Source organism: Pseudorasbora parva, chromosome 8 (assembly GCF_024679245.1).
Source record: "Pseudorasbora parva isolate DD20220531a chromosome 8, ASM2467924v1, whole genome shotgun sequence".
Taxonomy (NCBI): Eukaryota; Metazoa; Chordata; class Actinopteri; order Cypriniformes; family Gobionidae; genus Pseudorasbora; species Pseudorasbora parva.
The window spans coordinates 3,484,754-3,500,944 of NC_090179.1; the positions used below are offsets into that span (position 1 = coordinate 3,484,754).

Here is a 16,191-nt window from a genome sequence, read left to right on the forward strand (position 1 = left end):
AAGCACAATCATCTGTACTTTAGTTATCTTAATGCTTTAAACTAGTTATAATTGTTTTTTGCCAGCAGTGTTTTCAAAAGTATTCCAGTGGGATTTCAGATCACGGATTGGATCAAATCTTGGAAATGGGTTTTTCAAAATCAAACTCAGATCAGAGCTTGTAATCCAAATTTACATTTGATCCGGATCAAACCTGCCCTTTGGGTTTTTCAAAAACGTTGAACTCTGTTTGGGATCTGTCCGTTCCAAAAAACGGGATTATCCTGATCCCATCAGAAGGATGGATTCAGTTGTGGTTTTTCAAACCCTGGTAAACAGGATTTGGTAATCCTGAAATTTGGTATTTGGATCTGGTATAAAAGTAAAATGGATCAGGTGATCCTGGATATCAAAATATGGGATTAGTAAATCCGGGTCAATTCGATCCAGATTAAATTTTTTGAAAAACTGGGCCAGTTCAAAATGAATCTGATCAGACTTGATCAAATCTCGAAAATGGGTCCAGTCTTGGTTTGGATCTGGATCAAATCATTAGTTTGTGTTGATCAAGATGTTTGGGCTTGGATATATTTTTAGATTACACCAGGATTTGGACATTTAAGTAGCTTTTGGCTGGCCCGTGTGGTCCAATCAAACAGACGAGCTACTGTAGCTCAAACTGCTCCAGAAGTTAATGCTGGTTCTGATAGAAAGCTGTCAGAATACACAGAGCAGCTCAGGTTGTTGTGTATGGGGCGGCATAGCCGCTGACCAGTCAGGGTGACCTCTGACCCCGCCAAAAGCACCAACAGTGGCACGTGAGCATCAGAACTGGACCACGGAGCAATGGAAGAAGGTGGCCTGGTCTGAGGAATCACGTGTATTTTTACATCACGTGGATGGCCGGGTGTGTGTGTGTGTGTGTGTGGCTTACCTGGGGAACACATGGCCCCAGGATGCACTATGGGAAGAAGGCGAGCCGGCGGAGGCAGTGTGATGCTTTGGGCAATGTTCTGCTGGGAAACCTTGGGTCCTCCATCCATGTGGATGTTACTTTGACACGCTCCACCTACCTAAGCATTGCTGAGACCATGTTCAGCCTTTCATGGAAACGGTATTCTGGTGGCTGTGGCTCTTTCAGCAGGATAATGCTCCTGACACAAAGCACAAATGCTTCAGGAATGGTTTGAGGAGCACAAAAAACAGTTTTCCAAATTCCCCAGATCTCAATACAATCGAGCATCTGTGGGATGTGCTGAACAAACAAGTCCGATCCATGGAGGCCCCACCTCGAAACGTACATGACTTAAAGGATCTGCTGCTAACATATTGCTGCCAGATTCCACAGCACACCTTCAGAGGTCTAGAGGAGGCCATGCCTCGACGGGTCAGGGCTGTTATGGCAGCAAAAAGGAGGACCAACACAATATTAGGTTTTGTAATGCCTGATTGGTGTATAACTATTAAAGTAAAATATTAGATATAATAAAATAATCCCCCAAACAGCTGTCAATCTCAAACATATTTGATTTTTATCATGAACTCCAGTGGGTCAATACCAGAGATGAACCAGTCTCTAAAAACTGCACCCCTTATTGAATGTATATATTTTTTGTTGCCATATAAACATGAACAAAAATAAATAAAGACATTTGTTTATTTTTTTATTTATAAATGTAATTTCTTTCTTATTTATAAATGTGCTTAAAAGTGTAGAGAATAGTACGTATAAAATTAAGTAAATAAATGAATTAGATTCAAATAAATAAATACATGATTGAATGGTAAATTAACATGATAAAAATAATAAAAATAAATAAATATATGTGGAAAAGCCTTGAGTAAAAGTGTAAAACTATAAATATAATAATAACAATTTTTAATAAATTAGCTTAAATAAACATGTTAAAGTTTAGGGAAAACACACACACGCACACACACACACACGCACACACACAAGCACACACGCGCGCACACACACACACACACACACACACACACACACACACACACACACACACACACACACATTAAATTGTACATAAATAAAACAATTATTAAAATAAGTGATTAAATGTTAAATTACCATATAATGATATTTAAAATAAATAAATTAGATTGTTTTAATTAATTTTTACCTGATGTTTTTGTCATAGAAAAGGCTATTTTAAAATCTGAAATAAGTTGTCTGCTAGCCTATTTTAACTCATTTCGCTACTGTCACGTGATATATGTCACTTTTCTCATCGTTTCTAATCCAGTCACAGAAGATTTAATTACAGGCATTTAAATGTAACTATTTTATATTTATTGATGGGGCAGATTTCCATGTTTTACGATTTTTTTTTAATTGTATTTTTTATTAGACATTCAAGACACACATAACACATTTACAACTAAAACAGGACATCCAAAAAGAAAACACAACTAAAAGGAAATGGGTTTACAATACATAAAATAATAATAATATAAGAGCCGTTGACACCGGATATGGCGACACAGATGACGATCGCGGATGTTTGGCAGCTCGAGTTATGTCGCTGATTGAGTTGCTGGAGAACGACTCGAAACATCTCGGGAATAAAACACACAAACCTTAGCGAAATAAATCATCGGTACTAAAAGGTAAGAAGAGCAGCTAATCGTGTGTTCGTTTCTGTCCTGACGGTCTCTGGTGGCACTTTCTGAGCTCAGTTGTGTTTAATTAGGCCATTATTTTATGTGTTAAGAGAATTAATCAGTTAGCACTTTATAAAACGAGCTCATTATTATATTATTATTATTATTAATAATAAACAGAGCGGCATGTTTTAAAGTCTTCCGGGTTCTCTCTCTCTCTCTCTCTCTCTCTCTCTCTCTCTCTCTCTCTCTCTCTCTCTCTCTCTCTCTCTCTCTCTCTCTCTCTCTCTCTCTCTCTCTCTCTCTGTGTGTACTTAATGGACATGACACATATTTATTCATTTATATTGTCAAATCTTTCCACTGCATACTCATAAGATAAACATGACAGGTATCAGATGGATGATTTCTGAAATGGAAACTGGGATAACTTATTTCATAGTCCAGTGGTCAAAATATCATTCAAATCTCACTTGTTATTGTCTAGTAATTAAAAAATGGACAAACTATTATTATTTTTTACATGTTTTTTTAAGTTGTTGTGCGCTCCAAATACTATTGTTATAATTAATAAGTATGATGATGTTTGTGAGTCAAGCTGAGTTTTAACACAATTCACTAAAAACACTATAAACAGTGTGTATAGTAACCATTACAAATGTAGGCTATTGTAACACAACCATGTTACAAAAATTAAACAAAATAAATATATTAATGAAACTGTATCAAATATTAAACTTTCTTTTTTCAACTTTATTTGTTTGGACAAATCAAATCTCCCATATATAAACTCACAGGACGATTCCCACAACATCTAAAAATAACACGCATATACACAAATATAAGTAAAAATAGGAAAATAAATTAGGCTTATAGATACCGCAAGCATTTATTTATTCCTTTCCTTAGCGTAATTGTTTATTTGTGCAGATAAATCTCTTAAACTATCAGGTAATACCATGTGGTGTTGAGTCCCCAATAATAATGATATTTATGAATGTCCGCTTTAACATTATTTCAAAGAACTGGATCGTAGTTTTTAAATGGAGGTGGATAAAGTGACGTGTTCGATCTGTGTGTAAGGAAAATATGCTATCACTAGATCACTTCATTAAATGTTACTATTCTTTAAAATGTAAGTCAAAAGGTTTTTTGATAGCTTATGAAACCAACTATACACTTATACAACACCTGCATGGTAAATATTAAAGGAGAGTTCACCTAAAGATGAAAATGATCCCATGGTTAACTCTCTATCAAGTCATCCTAGGTGTATGACAACGAGCAAATGTTAACCAAATCAAGCATCGCATCTTTTATTGAAATGAAATGACATTCACTTTTTAAAGTGGAATAACTTTTCAAACAATTGTTATTAAATAATGAGTATTATTATGTAACAAAAGTGCATAAAACTTCAAGTACAACAGCAACCTGAGAACACACGCTTCAACAGACAACGTATTGTGCGCACAAAATGGCCAACTGACATTCAGAAACGATCCATTCCCATTTATTAAACATCTTCATATTGTTCATCAGGAACGGCAAACAGTCAGCTTGACCTGCAGCGAGCGCTGAGCTCTTTTGCTGAGGTATGGTCAAGCATATCTATGTGGATAAATATAGATAAAGGATAAAATTAGTGCCGTTAAAATGAATTTGCGTTAATTTTGGCAGCCCTACTAATAAATAATAATAACTAAGTCAATATTTACTAATGTTGTTCCAAACCTGTATTCATGTCTTCTGTTGAAAGATATTTTGATGAGTGTTGGTAACCTGAGAGTTGATGGTAGCCATTGACTCCCATTGTGTTTTATCTTCCATTGGAAACCAATGGGGACCAGCAACTGTTGGGTTACCAACACTCATCAAAATATCTTCAACAGAAGAACAAACTTTATTCCGGTTTAAAACAACTTGAGCGTGAGTAACCACTCAAAAATGAACATTGAACTATCCCTTCAATTTTAATAAAACAACAAAAAACCAACAGAAAATCATTCTCTGCTCTTGACTGAAAACTTTAATATCTTTAAGAACCAATGCATATTTTATAGTGACGTCTATGTAATGTTTTATTTTTACATTTCATATTGAAAGCTGCTGTACAGCTCTGAGCTGCCAGTGTTAATCTTTAGATGTTTTATATTGTACAATACACTAGGAATGTGTACAAGGTTTATTTTTCTTTTAAGTAAAAGAAATATGTATATATTTTTTTCTCTCAATAACCTCTGGCTGTTCCTGTTCCTAAGAATAGATTAACCAAAAACACGCAGCATTTCAACTCATTCATGAATTACAACTATTTCAGATTGCATTTTCGAGTCTATGCTCAAACGGCGGGTGGTCGTGACCGTCTGTAAGGAAACGACACTTTACTGGCATTCAGGTTAAAAAATAAAGGGCCATAACGGATAGCACTCGTCCTTTCTTGGAGGTGGAAAGCAAAGTTCTTGATGACCTGCAGGATTTCTTTTAAAAGGGTGTAAAAACGAAAGAAAAGATGAGAGTCGGCTGTTTTTGAATAGACTATTGTAAGTTTCTAATTTAAAATGTTTGTGATTTTAGGCTATAACCTGTGTTTAGATGTGTTGTCTCTTGTGTGAGCTAAATCTAAAGTATATAAATATGAATGCATGAATTGAATACATGTTGTTTTAAATGTAATACGTTAACCTGACTTCTATTAAAGAGTAAACAAAGAGAATTGCAATTCTGACGAGCCATGTTCAGTAAAAACTTTTGGATTTTAAATAAAAAATAATGAATCAATGCTGTGTTTGTGGTGTGCAACAGCGGATCAGTTGCGGACTGCAAACGCAGCATATGTGGAAGCACTACAGGGCGCACCGCACACACACTGCAGACAGAGTGTGTGTGAAATGGGCGTAAGTTGATAAATGTAGGAGTGCATTTAGAAAACTAACTATTTCTGCCTTTATATATAGGGCACTCTGTAATAAAGAGATTTTATATATATATATATATTGTTCATTTAGCATTATTGACATACTATTATAGTTTTTGATTAATATTTTGAATTCAGTAAAAACATTTATTTTCTGCTTTCATTTTAATTTGAGTTGAACGTTTTAGTAAATCTGTTTTTGTTGTTTTAAAAAATGTCTGTATCGGTTTTTTTAAAATAAAGGCTTATTTCAGTTTGACTTAATAATTAATGAAAATAGGAAAAGTTTAGGTTTATTTTATACCAGTTAACAGGGCTGGGTATCGATTCAGATGTTCCAACTCGATTCACAAGCCCTCAATTCGATTCTCGATTCAACTCAAATGAATATAGATTTAATACAAATACTAAAGGTATTTATTAAAAAGAACAGTGAACATAAATGGGTAATTAAAAAGAAATGAAGAGCCACAAACCTGTATGTTAAACTTTTTATTTTAGGTACACCTGAGTACATTAAAACAGAACGCATCTCTATATTTCAAATCCATACAATTGTTAAATACAATTTTGATGCAACTTTATTCAAAAAAAGAAAACGAGATGTATTTTATGGATGTTTTGATATATTTATTCTAAAACATAAGGCTATTGGATGATTTTTTTTAGCAATTTTCAGTACACAACAAGCTTTTCTTGCTGCTCGTCATGTGTGCGGTAACGGACAACAATACCTTAGCGTGCTGACCTAAGATGACTGTGGACTAATATTATTTGAGCAAATCTGTTTATAATATAAGCTGTTAGGGTTTGAGTTATAGCTCCTGCGCTGTATATGGACTATAATTTGAATATGTCTATAATGGCTAACGTACGTGCTTAAGAGACTGCTCAAGTTTAATCCTAATGCAAGGCAAGCATTCGCGTTTGTGTGATCTATTTTTAGCGGTTGTGTGCTCGTTTGTGTGTGTGTGTGCTCGGCTGTGTGTGTGTTGTCTCATCAGCATCTGTCTTCCGAAGATTTTTAGTATTACTACAGCATTTCACCACAGCCTTATAAAGGCGACAACGCACCGGAAGCCTCCATTTAAACACTGAATGGATAAATGATGTGCGCCTCTTGCTCCTTTGTAAGATCACGCAAGCCAAATGGGGGACATCTAGTGGAGAAGACTAGTAATTAGATTTACGTTAATCTTATGTTCAAAGTTATCGATTCGTGGCCTTTGAGAATCGATTCTGAATTGACCAGATTTTAAAAACCGATTAATCGAAAAATCGATTTTTTTTTTGCCCAGCCCTACAAGTTAACATTTATTAATTTAAAGTAATGATTTTTTTTTATGGTTTTAGCTTTTAACTATAATAACGCTGATACTAGTAAAAACAATATATTTATATGCGTCAAATAATGTTCTTAGTCTTCTTGTGACGGGGCGTCCCAGACAGAAGCTACATTTATGATTTATTGTTGCAGGATGCTCATTCAAATTCAGACGAGAGAGATAAAATATTAATTTTTACAAACAACATTTACTAAACACACACATTTATGCCAACCGTTTATTGGTTCATTGATTGGTTGAGCCTGTTGAACACACAGCAGCGCCACCTTCAGGCTTTGAAATATGAAGAACTGACATTTTTCATCGAGTCTATTGATTGAAATGGCATGATTTTCAATGATGTGCTTCTGTCTGGTCTTGTTTCCCATGAAGCTAATCTGATGTGGAGCGTGTGTTTGGCTGACTCCACCTGGCTGACATGGCCTCATCCGCCCAGATGTGTCTCGGCCTGTATCCTCTGCTCCTCCTCACGGTTTCACCGCTGCACAGCCGCTGCTCGTTCTTCCCTTCTCAAGCGCCTTCTTCCTGCGGACCCGGCCGGTCCTGGGCGGTGCGGCTCGACACGGCCTCTGTGAAAGCGGGACGTTCCCTTGACACGCTGGCGCAGAATGTGGCCGAGGAAGTTGGCCTGGAGAACCATGGGCAGATTGGGCAGCTCGAGGGACACTACCTGCTTTGCCAAGGGCTGGAAAACACAGCGAACGTGGACCACCGCTCAACAAAATCTGCTCTGGACGAGAACCCTCATGTGGTTTGGCACTCACAGGAACACATCCTCAGACGGTCCAAGAGAAGCGTGACCTTCAATGACCCGAAATATCCAAGTCAGTGGCACTTGGTGAGTGTAATGTTGCATTTAAGCCAGATTAAAAAACGCCACGATTGGCTCCAAGTGCTTAGATTTCTACCATCTGACTTTGGCTTTTACAGCACAACGATGATAAGCCCGGAATGGACATCAATGTGACCGGCATCTGGGAGCGTAACATCACGGGCGTCGGGGTCACAGTGGTTGTAGTGGATGACGGGGTTCAGCACAACTTGGTGGATATTCAGCCCAATTATGTGAGTGATTCACCATCTGACTTCCAGGTTGAACCGTTCAATATGCGCTAAAGGCTTAGTTCACCCCAAAATTTAAATTCGGTCATTAATTCCTCTCCCTCATGTGGTTGGACAGCCGTCAGACCTCCGCTCATCTTCACACACAGATGAAGATATTAGTGTTGAAATCCGATGGCTCAGAAAGGCCTTCATTGACACCAATGTCATTTCCTCTCTCAAGACCCATAAAGGCACTAAAGACGTCGCTACAAAGCCCATCTCACTACAGCGGCTCTACAATCATTTATGAAGAGACCAGAATAGTTTTTGTGCGCAAAACCCCCCGAAATAACGACTTATCTCCACAACTTTCCTGCCAGTCTTAGTGGGCGTCGCCATGACACTCGATGCTTCCGGTTGACGGTATCTCAGTTCCAGTTTAGCACACATAACAGTTATGCTGCGTTCACACCACGCGAATAAATAGCGCTATTTCAGGTGAACTGCTTAGTGCTACAGATATTAGTAAGTTCTTGTAAGATAGTCAGATCCATGCGACCATCTGGGACATGTGATCATTTTGCCTGAAGCGTTGTTGTAAAAGTCTACTCCTGAGTCCTGATAACACAACCAAGCGTTCAGCTGAGAACAGTACAGACTAACGTAAAACGGAAGTTCGTTACCGGCGTGTTCTACGTTGCCATAGCGATCATGGGAAAGGTCAGAGTTCGGGAAAGTTGTGGATAGTGATAGGCCGATTCAAAACAAAGTTTCAAAACGTTATGAATCAGTGAATCGATTCATGATTCGGATCGCGTGTCAAACTACTGAAACTTTGGCGATCCGAATCATTAATAGCTGCGTGTGTCCAACGACAATAGGGTGAGGAATTAATGAATTTACATTTTTGGGTGAACGAACCCCTAAGCTCTATAAGCAGCGTTTGTGCAGTTACCTGAGAATTTGTTCCTCTAAAATGCTGAGATCAGTTCAGTAAAGCCTAGTTCAGACGGCACGATTTTCAAACTCAGTACTCCGTATATTTTATATATATTCATTAGAGATTGACCGATATTGATATTGATTTAATTATAACCGATACGATACCAATTATTTTGCATGTTCGTGTGTCCGATAACTGATATAACTTATTTCTTGTTTTCAAATGATTCATTTTATTTGATAAATTTAGCTCAAATGAATATAAAGTATATCAGCTTCATATGTATAGCGACCGGCCGTCAAAAAGTCGACCCCTGTTTATTTCATGCATGTCTTTGTTGTTGTCCTAGAGTCCTGAGGGTAGCTATGATTTAAACTCTAACGACCCTGACCCCATGCCTCATCCTGATGGACACAATGACAACCATCACGGCACTCGCTGTGCTGGAGAGATCGCCGCCGTGTCCAATAACAGCTACTGTGCCGTCGGGGTGGCCTATGGTGGCAAAGTGGCAGGTTTGTGAATGAAGAGTCATCTTTAGGGTGGATTGCTTTAAGATGAATCGCTTTGTCGTATTCCTCATTTGTAAGTCACTTTGTATAAAAGTGTCTGGTAAAGAAATGAATGAAATATAAATGTTGTCAATGATTTACGCTTGAGATATATATATATATATATATATATATATATATATATATATATATATATATATATATATATATATATATATAAGCAGAAACGATTACTGCGTAAAACCTTATAAAAGCTCACTGAGATGATGCAGACATCATAAACTTATCACACACTTCTTCTGGCAGGAATATTTTATGTAGCTAAATATCTCTTCATTGACTGATGTGTCATGGTGCTCTCGGTCAACCATTATTATGTTTGGTCTAAAACGCAACTCCACTCGTGTTTTACCACAGGTCAGCAAATGCAAACTAAAATCTGCAGGACTGTGAAGTCAAAACATTTCAAAAGATATTTTGAGGGGGAAAAAATAAATGAATTAAATAACATTTGAAAAACCTGTATAAACTGAACACCAAATAACAATATTAACTATGCAAATTATTAACAAAATCCCTAAGTAAATTAAACTATATAACCAAAGCTATAACACTTCTTTTTTTTTTTTTTTTTTTTTTTTTTATTGAGCAAAATTGCAAATTTACAAAATAATAACTTTTACAAGGTAGGGGATCAATGATATACATACACTTACAGAAGAGGAGAAAGAGAGGAGGAAAAAAAGAAAAAAAAAAAAAAGGGGGGGGAGAAAATAGTAATAATAGAGTTTTAGTAGCAGTAGTCATCATAATAATAAATATAACAACAAAAATAATAGTAGCAGAGGTGGTAGTAATAGCAATAGTATTCATGTTAACAATCGTAATAGTAGCTGTATCATCTGTGAATTATAATAACGATAATAGTATTAGAAATAATAATAATAGTTGTTGTATTAGTTGTTGTAGTTGTTGTGATAGAGGTAGTGATGACAAGTATAAGTATAGTAGTATTCTAGTACTAGTAATATATAATAACAGTGATATTATTAATAATAATAATAAGAAGAATAATGATAAGAATAATAACAGAATAGCCAGTAACGTTATTGTAGATATACACTATTTAATTTTATTTTATAGATCTGGGAACGACTCCATAATTGCCAGTGAGCACAACCAACAGACATCCCTAAGATAGACATGGTCCCTTCTCTCCATTCCTCATCCCCCAGCCCCTTTCCTCCTCGTCAGTGACTCCCAAACCCAGCAGTTAACCCTCTCATGTATTGCTGTGTTTTCCTCCACCAAGTATGCTGGGGCACCACAACAGGCACCGCCAAGCCAAGCTCTCTTAGTCTGGTTGTGACCTGTCAGAACAGAAGATATGTTTGGGTAACCCTCAGCAGCTTTTTATTATTATTATTTTTAAATTATTATTATGATTATTATTATCTGTGGCTTTGGAACGCAGTGTGCACTAGTTAGCTCCCCAGCTAGAGCCACCATATCCAACCCAGATAGCAATCAAATGTAATTTTACATGAGAGGAGGGATTGGGGCAAAGACACTAAGAGGGAGGGGCCAGCCAACCCAATCGCCAAGTCTGTGATGACCATGCCTACAGGATGTGCTAGCTGTACCCACTGACAGTATCTAGGACAGGCCTTACCCAGACCATTTTACAAAGGGTTTACAAATAGTAAATATTTATATATGTTTTCTGAAATGTTATTTATTTAGACTAAGCAAAGGAGATATGACAGATAAATGTATAACGTCAATACCAATACCACCATCCCTACTACCAAAGCTATAACACTTCTGTTTTCTTTGTAATAAAATACTGTTGAAAAACGAACAGAACTAAAGTCCATAGTGGAGATGATTCGAGCATTTTGAAAATTCTTCTTCAATCAATCTTACATTTACAAAGAAAACTGGTTTATGTTTTTTCGCACTGAGGTAACTGAGGCTTACTGTCTGTGGCTCTCTAGCGCGTGTTTGGAGGACGGGGTTTGCTATTTGCCAATCGGCCGTGATATAGTGTGCGGTTATGTTCATATAGCTGTCTGTGGCACGGGACGTCCATCCATCGGTGGTGATTGCGATGGATTCAGCAGTACTCAACCCTTCCTCCACCGTAGCCTTTGTTTTCTCCAGAAGTCACAAAAACGAATTGATTGCAAATGTGTGTGTGCTTGTACCCTCAGGCATCCGGGTTTTGGACGGACCGCTCACAGACAGCATGGAGGCCGTGGCTTTTAATAAGCACTACCAAGTTAATGACATCTACAGCTGCAGGTACGTGCTTTACTGTAGCGATCCCAATCAAGAATTCATTATATCAGGGTTTCTCAACCAGTGGGTCGCGGATCATTCTCTAGGGGGTCGCGAGACTTTCTATGCATTCTCCTATTTTTGAATTTCGTATGTTGAATCATTATTGCCGTAACTTTCTAACGCTAATTCTAAACTGTCCTATCGCAATACTGTATCAATGCCGCGACGGCTCTTATTGGACAAGGTCCTACTCTGTTTACGCAAGCGTTTTACCCCGTTGTAACGACAGCGCGCTCGAGATGACAGAGTTCCTTCTGGATTCAAACCAGACACAAATATCCAGAACTCGCAGATCGCGCAATGAAGTTTCTCTTGCCATTCAGCACCACCTATCTTTGTGAGTCGGGATTTTCAACAGTGACTGCAATGAAAACAAAAAGCTGAAATAGACTTGACAGCAGCTAGTTTGAGTGCTACACTGCGAGTGGCCCTTTCCCCAATTCCACCCCGTCTGGATATCATCGCTTCAGAGCGGCAGTCTCAAATATCACATTAATGTGAGTAAAAATAAATAAAGCAGTTTGCCTCATAGTCTGCCTAATTCGCCTTATTCAACTGGCGGCCATTTTGAAAACTCTAACGCCGTTGTGGGGTACACAAACCCGGAAGTTGGACTCCGATACAGTACTAATCAATAGCAGCATTCTGTGTCACTCACTTTCTGCCTGCTGTGTGTAACACAATCATGTAATGCATCACTGATAATATGTTTATGTATATAGTTTTCATTTGTTAAATCAGCACTAGGTAACTTTTCAACCTTCATAATATATTTTTTAAGACTCTTGTGATGATAAATCGACTTACAATAGGTTGAATGACACGTCTGCCATAGCCTGATGGGGTCTGTATCGTTTTTAATCGTACTTTTAAACTTCGGGTTTCGGGTAGTAACCCGAGAAAAAAAAAAGAACTACAAAATTCGACTGCTTTACGGCATATACGTCACTTCCACCAACACACACACACTTCCTTACATTCGGACGTGCGAGCCCAACTTTGTTCGTCGGATAATATAGTCATGTCCGAAGCAGCACAGACACATAAGAAAGAAAAGGTTTTGTTAGAGGAAAGCAATAAGAGGAAACGAAAAAGTGATGTGATTAAAGGCAGGACGAGGATCAACATGTGACCAGCGTTTGCTCGTCGGCGTGAGCTGAAGGAGGCGTGCCCGACCGATGCTGTCCTGCTTGTTACGGTGATTACCTACCACTCAAACATTGAACTGAAGTATCATATAGATTCTGTAAAACAGTAACCAATAGACTACTATAATGACGCTGGCTTGTAAACGTGAGCATCGTGATTATTTGGCGTTTGAAAAAAATAAAACCCATGAAATTATATTCATATGACATGCTGAAGCATAAGCCACTGACTGTAACGTTACCTGGGATGAAGACATTTCACACGCGACGCCAGAAGAACTCGAACTCCTCCTGCAGTGTTCAGGGGAACTGTTAGTGCTGCACCGACCCGCGGCGCCACTTTTATGAAGTTATTTGGCCCGCCCCGCACCACTGTATATATTTTTACAACCCGCCGCGCACCCGCGACCATTAAATAGACATACGGGGTCCGCGGGTTATGAGACGACCAGCATCACTAGCTCAGGGCTATCAGGGCTGTCATGTCAACAAATGCACGCGCGATGGCATCCCCTGTTGTAGGAGGACAGAGCTTACGACAGTAGTTGAGGACATTATTTTTTCCAAACTGTAGGGGGACCCCGAGAGCAAAAGTAGCCAAGTGCGGCTTTAATGTTTTTTAATTTTCCTCCTAATGTAATTTCTAATGTTCTGCCCTTTTCTGGTACGTTTTTCCATACTTACAATATACAAGCAGGCCATTTGTATTCCTCCATACCAATAAATGTACATAGTTACCTTTACAAACCTAGACCAGTGTGCCTATCAATGTTTTTGAATTACTTATTTCTTTCTGATGTTCTGACCAGTTGTCAAGTTGTGAAAGACATCATCCATGTGTAATAAAATTGTACTTTATTCTTTATATAAATGGACATTTTATTTTACATATATGAAGATCCAGCAGCTTATACACATATCTCCCACATGTAAATTAACTGTATCAACTATAACACTGATCTGCCCACGTTGACACTATATGATAGATTAAAATAAGCTAGGACACTCAAAAGCCTGCCATCCATGGATTCTGTCAGTGTTTTGATCTGTTCACCATCAACATTGCGTGCAGCAGCAACCACAGCCTCCCAGACACTGTTCAGAGAGGTGTACTGTTTTCCCTCCTTGTAAATCGCACATTTGATGATGGACCACAGGTTCTCAATGGGGTTCAGATCAGGTGAACAAGGAGGCCATATCATTAGATTTTCTTCTTTTATACCCTTTCTTGCCAGCCACGCTGTGGAGTACTTGGACGCGTGTGATGGAGCATTGTCCTGCATGAAAATCATGTTTTTCTTGAAGGATGCAGACTTCTTCCTGTACCACTGCTTGAAGAAGGTGTCTTCCAGAAACTGGCAGTAGGACTGGGAGTTGAGCTTGACTCCATCCTCAACCCGAAAAGGCCCCACAAGCTCATCTTTGATGATACCAGCCCAAACCAGTACTCCACCTCCACCTTGCTGGCGTCTGAGTCGGACTGGAGCTCTCTGCCCTTTACCAATCCAGCCACGGGCCCATCCATCTGGCCCATCAAGACTCACTCTCATTTCATCAGTCCATAAAACCTTAGAAAAATCAGTCTTGAGATATTTCTTGGCCCAGTCTTGACGTTTCAGCTTGTGTGTCTTGTTCAGTGGTGGTCGACTTTCTGCCTTTCTTACCTTGGCCATGTCTCTGAGTATTGCACACCTTGTGCTTTTGGGCACTCCAGTGATGTTGCAGCTCTGAAATATGGCCAAACTGGTGGCAAGTGGCATCTTGGCAGCTGCACGCTTGACTTTTCTCAGTTCACGGGCAGTTATCTTGCGCCTTGGTTTTTCCACACGCTTCTTGCGACCCTGTTGACTATTTTGAATGAAACGCTTGATTGTTCGATGATCACGCTTCAGAAGCTTGGCTATTTTAAGACTGCTGCATCCCTCTGCAACATATCTCACTATTTTTGACTTTTCTGAGCCTGTCAAGTCCTTCTTTTGACCCATTTTGCCAAAGGAAAGGAAGTTGCCTAATAATTATGCACACCTGATATAGGGTGTTGATGTCATTAGACCACACCCCTTCTCATTACAGAGATGCACATCACCTAATATGCCTAATTGGTAGTAGGCTTTCCAGCCTATACAGCTTGGAGGAAGACAACATGCATAACGAGGATGATGTGGTCAAAATACTCATTTGCCTAATAATTCTGCACTCCCTGTAGTAAAAGGACAACATATAGTGCAAACCTGTTCTCCCGATTTCATTTACGATATATCCCATTGATAATTCACTGAAATGCACAAAGAATCTCTCGTTTTTCTCCTCAAATCCTCACGTCTAGATCTTTCCAGGTTTGTTTTCACAAGTAAATACAATTTATTATCTATCAAAATGGCAGAAATCACTTTTGAAGCTTTTATTCATGGTCTGTTGGAATTGCCTTGTTGATGAGTTTACACTTTTGAATGTCCTATTAATGTTTAATGGTTGAAGGGTGAGTAGAATAATGTCATCTCATTGTACCCAGTATAAAAAATGGTATTGTGTTCATAGAGTGAGCATTTCGGTGATTATTTACAGCTCATGGTCATGGGGCGTAGGAATAAGGTGGATAAACAGCATGTTTTAATTACACATTCATATCATCAAAACATATTCAGAATGTTTTTGTTGTGAATAAATCAGTAAATGTTATTTTTATGAATAAAAAAAAAAACTTGTGCATGTTTATCTTAAAAGTATACAATAAAATGTGATTTTTAAAATATTATTTATTTTATTTTAATTGTTTTAATCTCTTGATTCTCACAAAATAATTATCCCAAGTTTTTTTTGTCATTCAAACTTGGTATTATTTTTCTGTTTCCAGAGATTAGGCTATTGGGAATTTTTGTATTAGTAATTTTCCAGATGCACTTTATTTTAAGGTGTCATTGTTACAGTGTAATTATATAATATTAATAGTAATATTAATTACCAACATGTACTTACTATAGGGTAGGATTGGGGATTGGCTGAGGGTTATTTGCATGTAATTATGCATAGTTTACAGTTATTATTATCGTAAGTACAACATGCGTAACAATGATAATGTAAAATAGTTGTAATGTATTTAAAAAAAATGTATTTATTAATTTACATTGTTCTTCTGCTTTCATGAAGAAATGTATTTTTTTATAGGGTTTCACCTTTATTTCCATGACACAGGCGTTTAATGCATTGGGGATCAACTAATAATTAACAATACTTTTTTCACAGCGTTTATTAATCCTGGTTAATATTGATTTATGAATATGTTAGTTCATAATCCATTAACATATGCAACTTTTCATGTTAAAATGGTTAACCTGACTTT

General features: G+C 37.8%; 1 protein-coding gene across 1 annotated transcript in view; it reads left to right on the forward strand.

Annotated features, from left to right (window-relative positions):
• The first annotated feature begins 2,464 nt into the window (after positions 1-2,464).
• pcsk7 (proprotein convertase subtilisin/kexin type 7) overlaps positions 2,465-16,191 on the forward strand; it is a 42,491-nt gene continuing 28,764 nt past the window's right edge. The window contains exons 1-5 of the mRNA XM_067449946.1: positions 2,465-2,604; positions 7,234-7,699; positions 7,792-7,926; positions 9,198-9,363; positions 11,574-11,664. Of these exons, the coding sequence (XP_067306047.1) occupies positions 7,280-7,699; positions 7,792-7,926; positions 9,198-9,363; positions 11,574-11,664 (812 nt within the window). The 5' untranslated portion in view covers positions 2,465-2,604; positions 7,234-7,279. The remainder of the gene's footprint in view (positions 2,605-7,233; positions 7,700-7,791; positions 7,927-9,197; positions 9,364-11,573; positions 11,665-16,191) is intronic.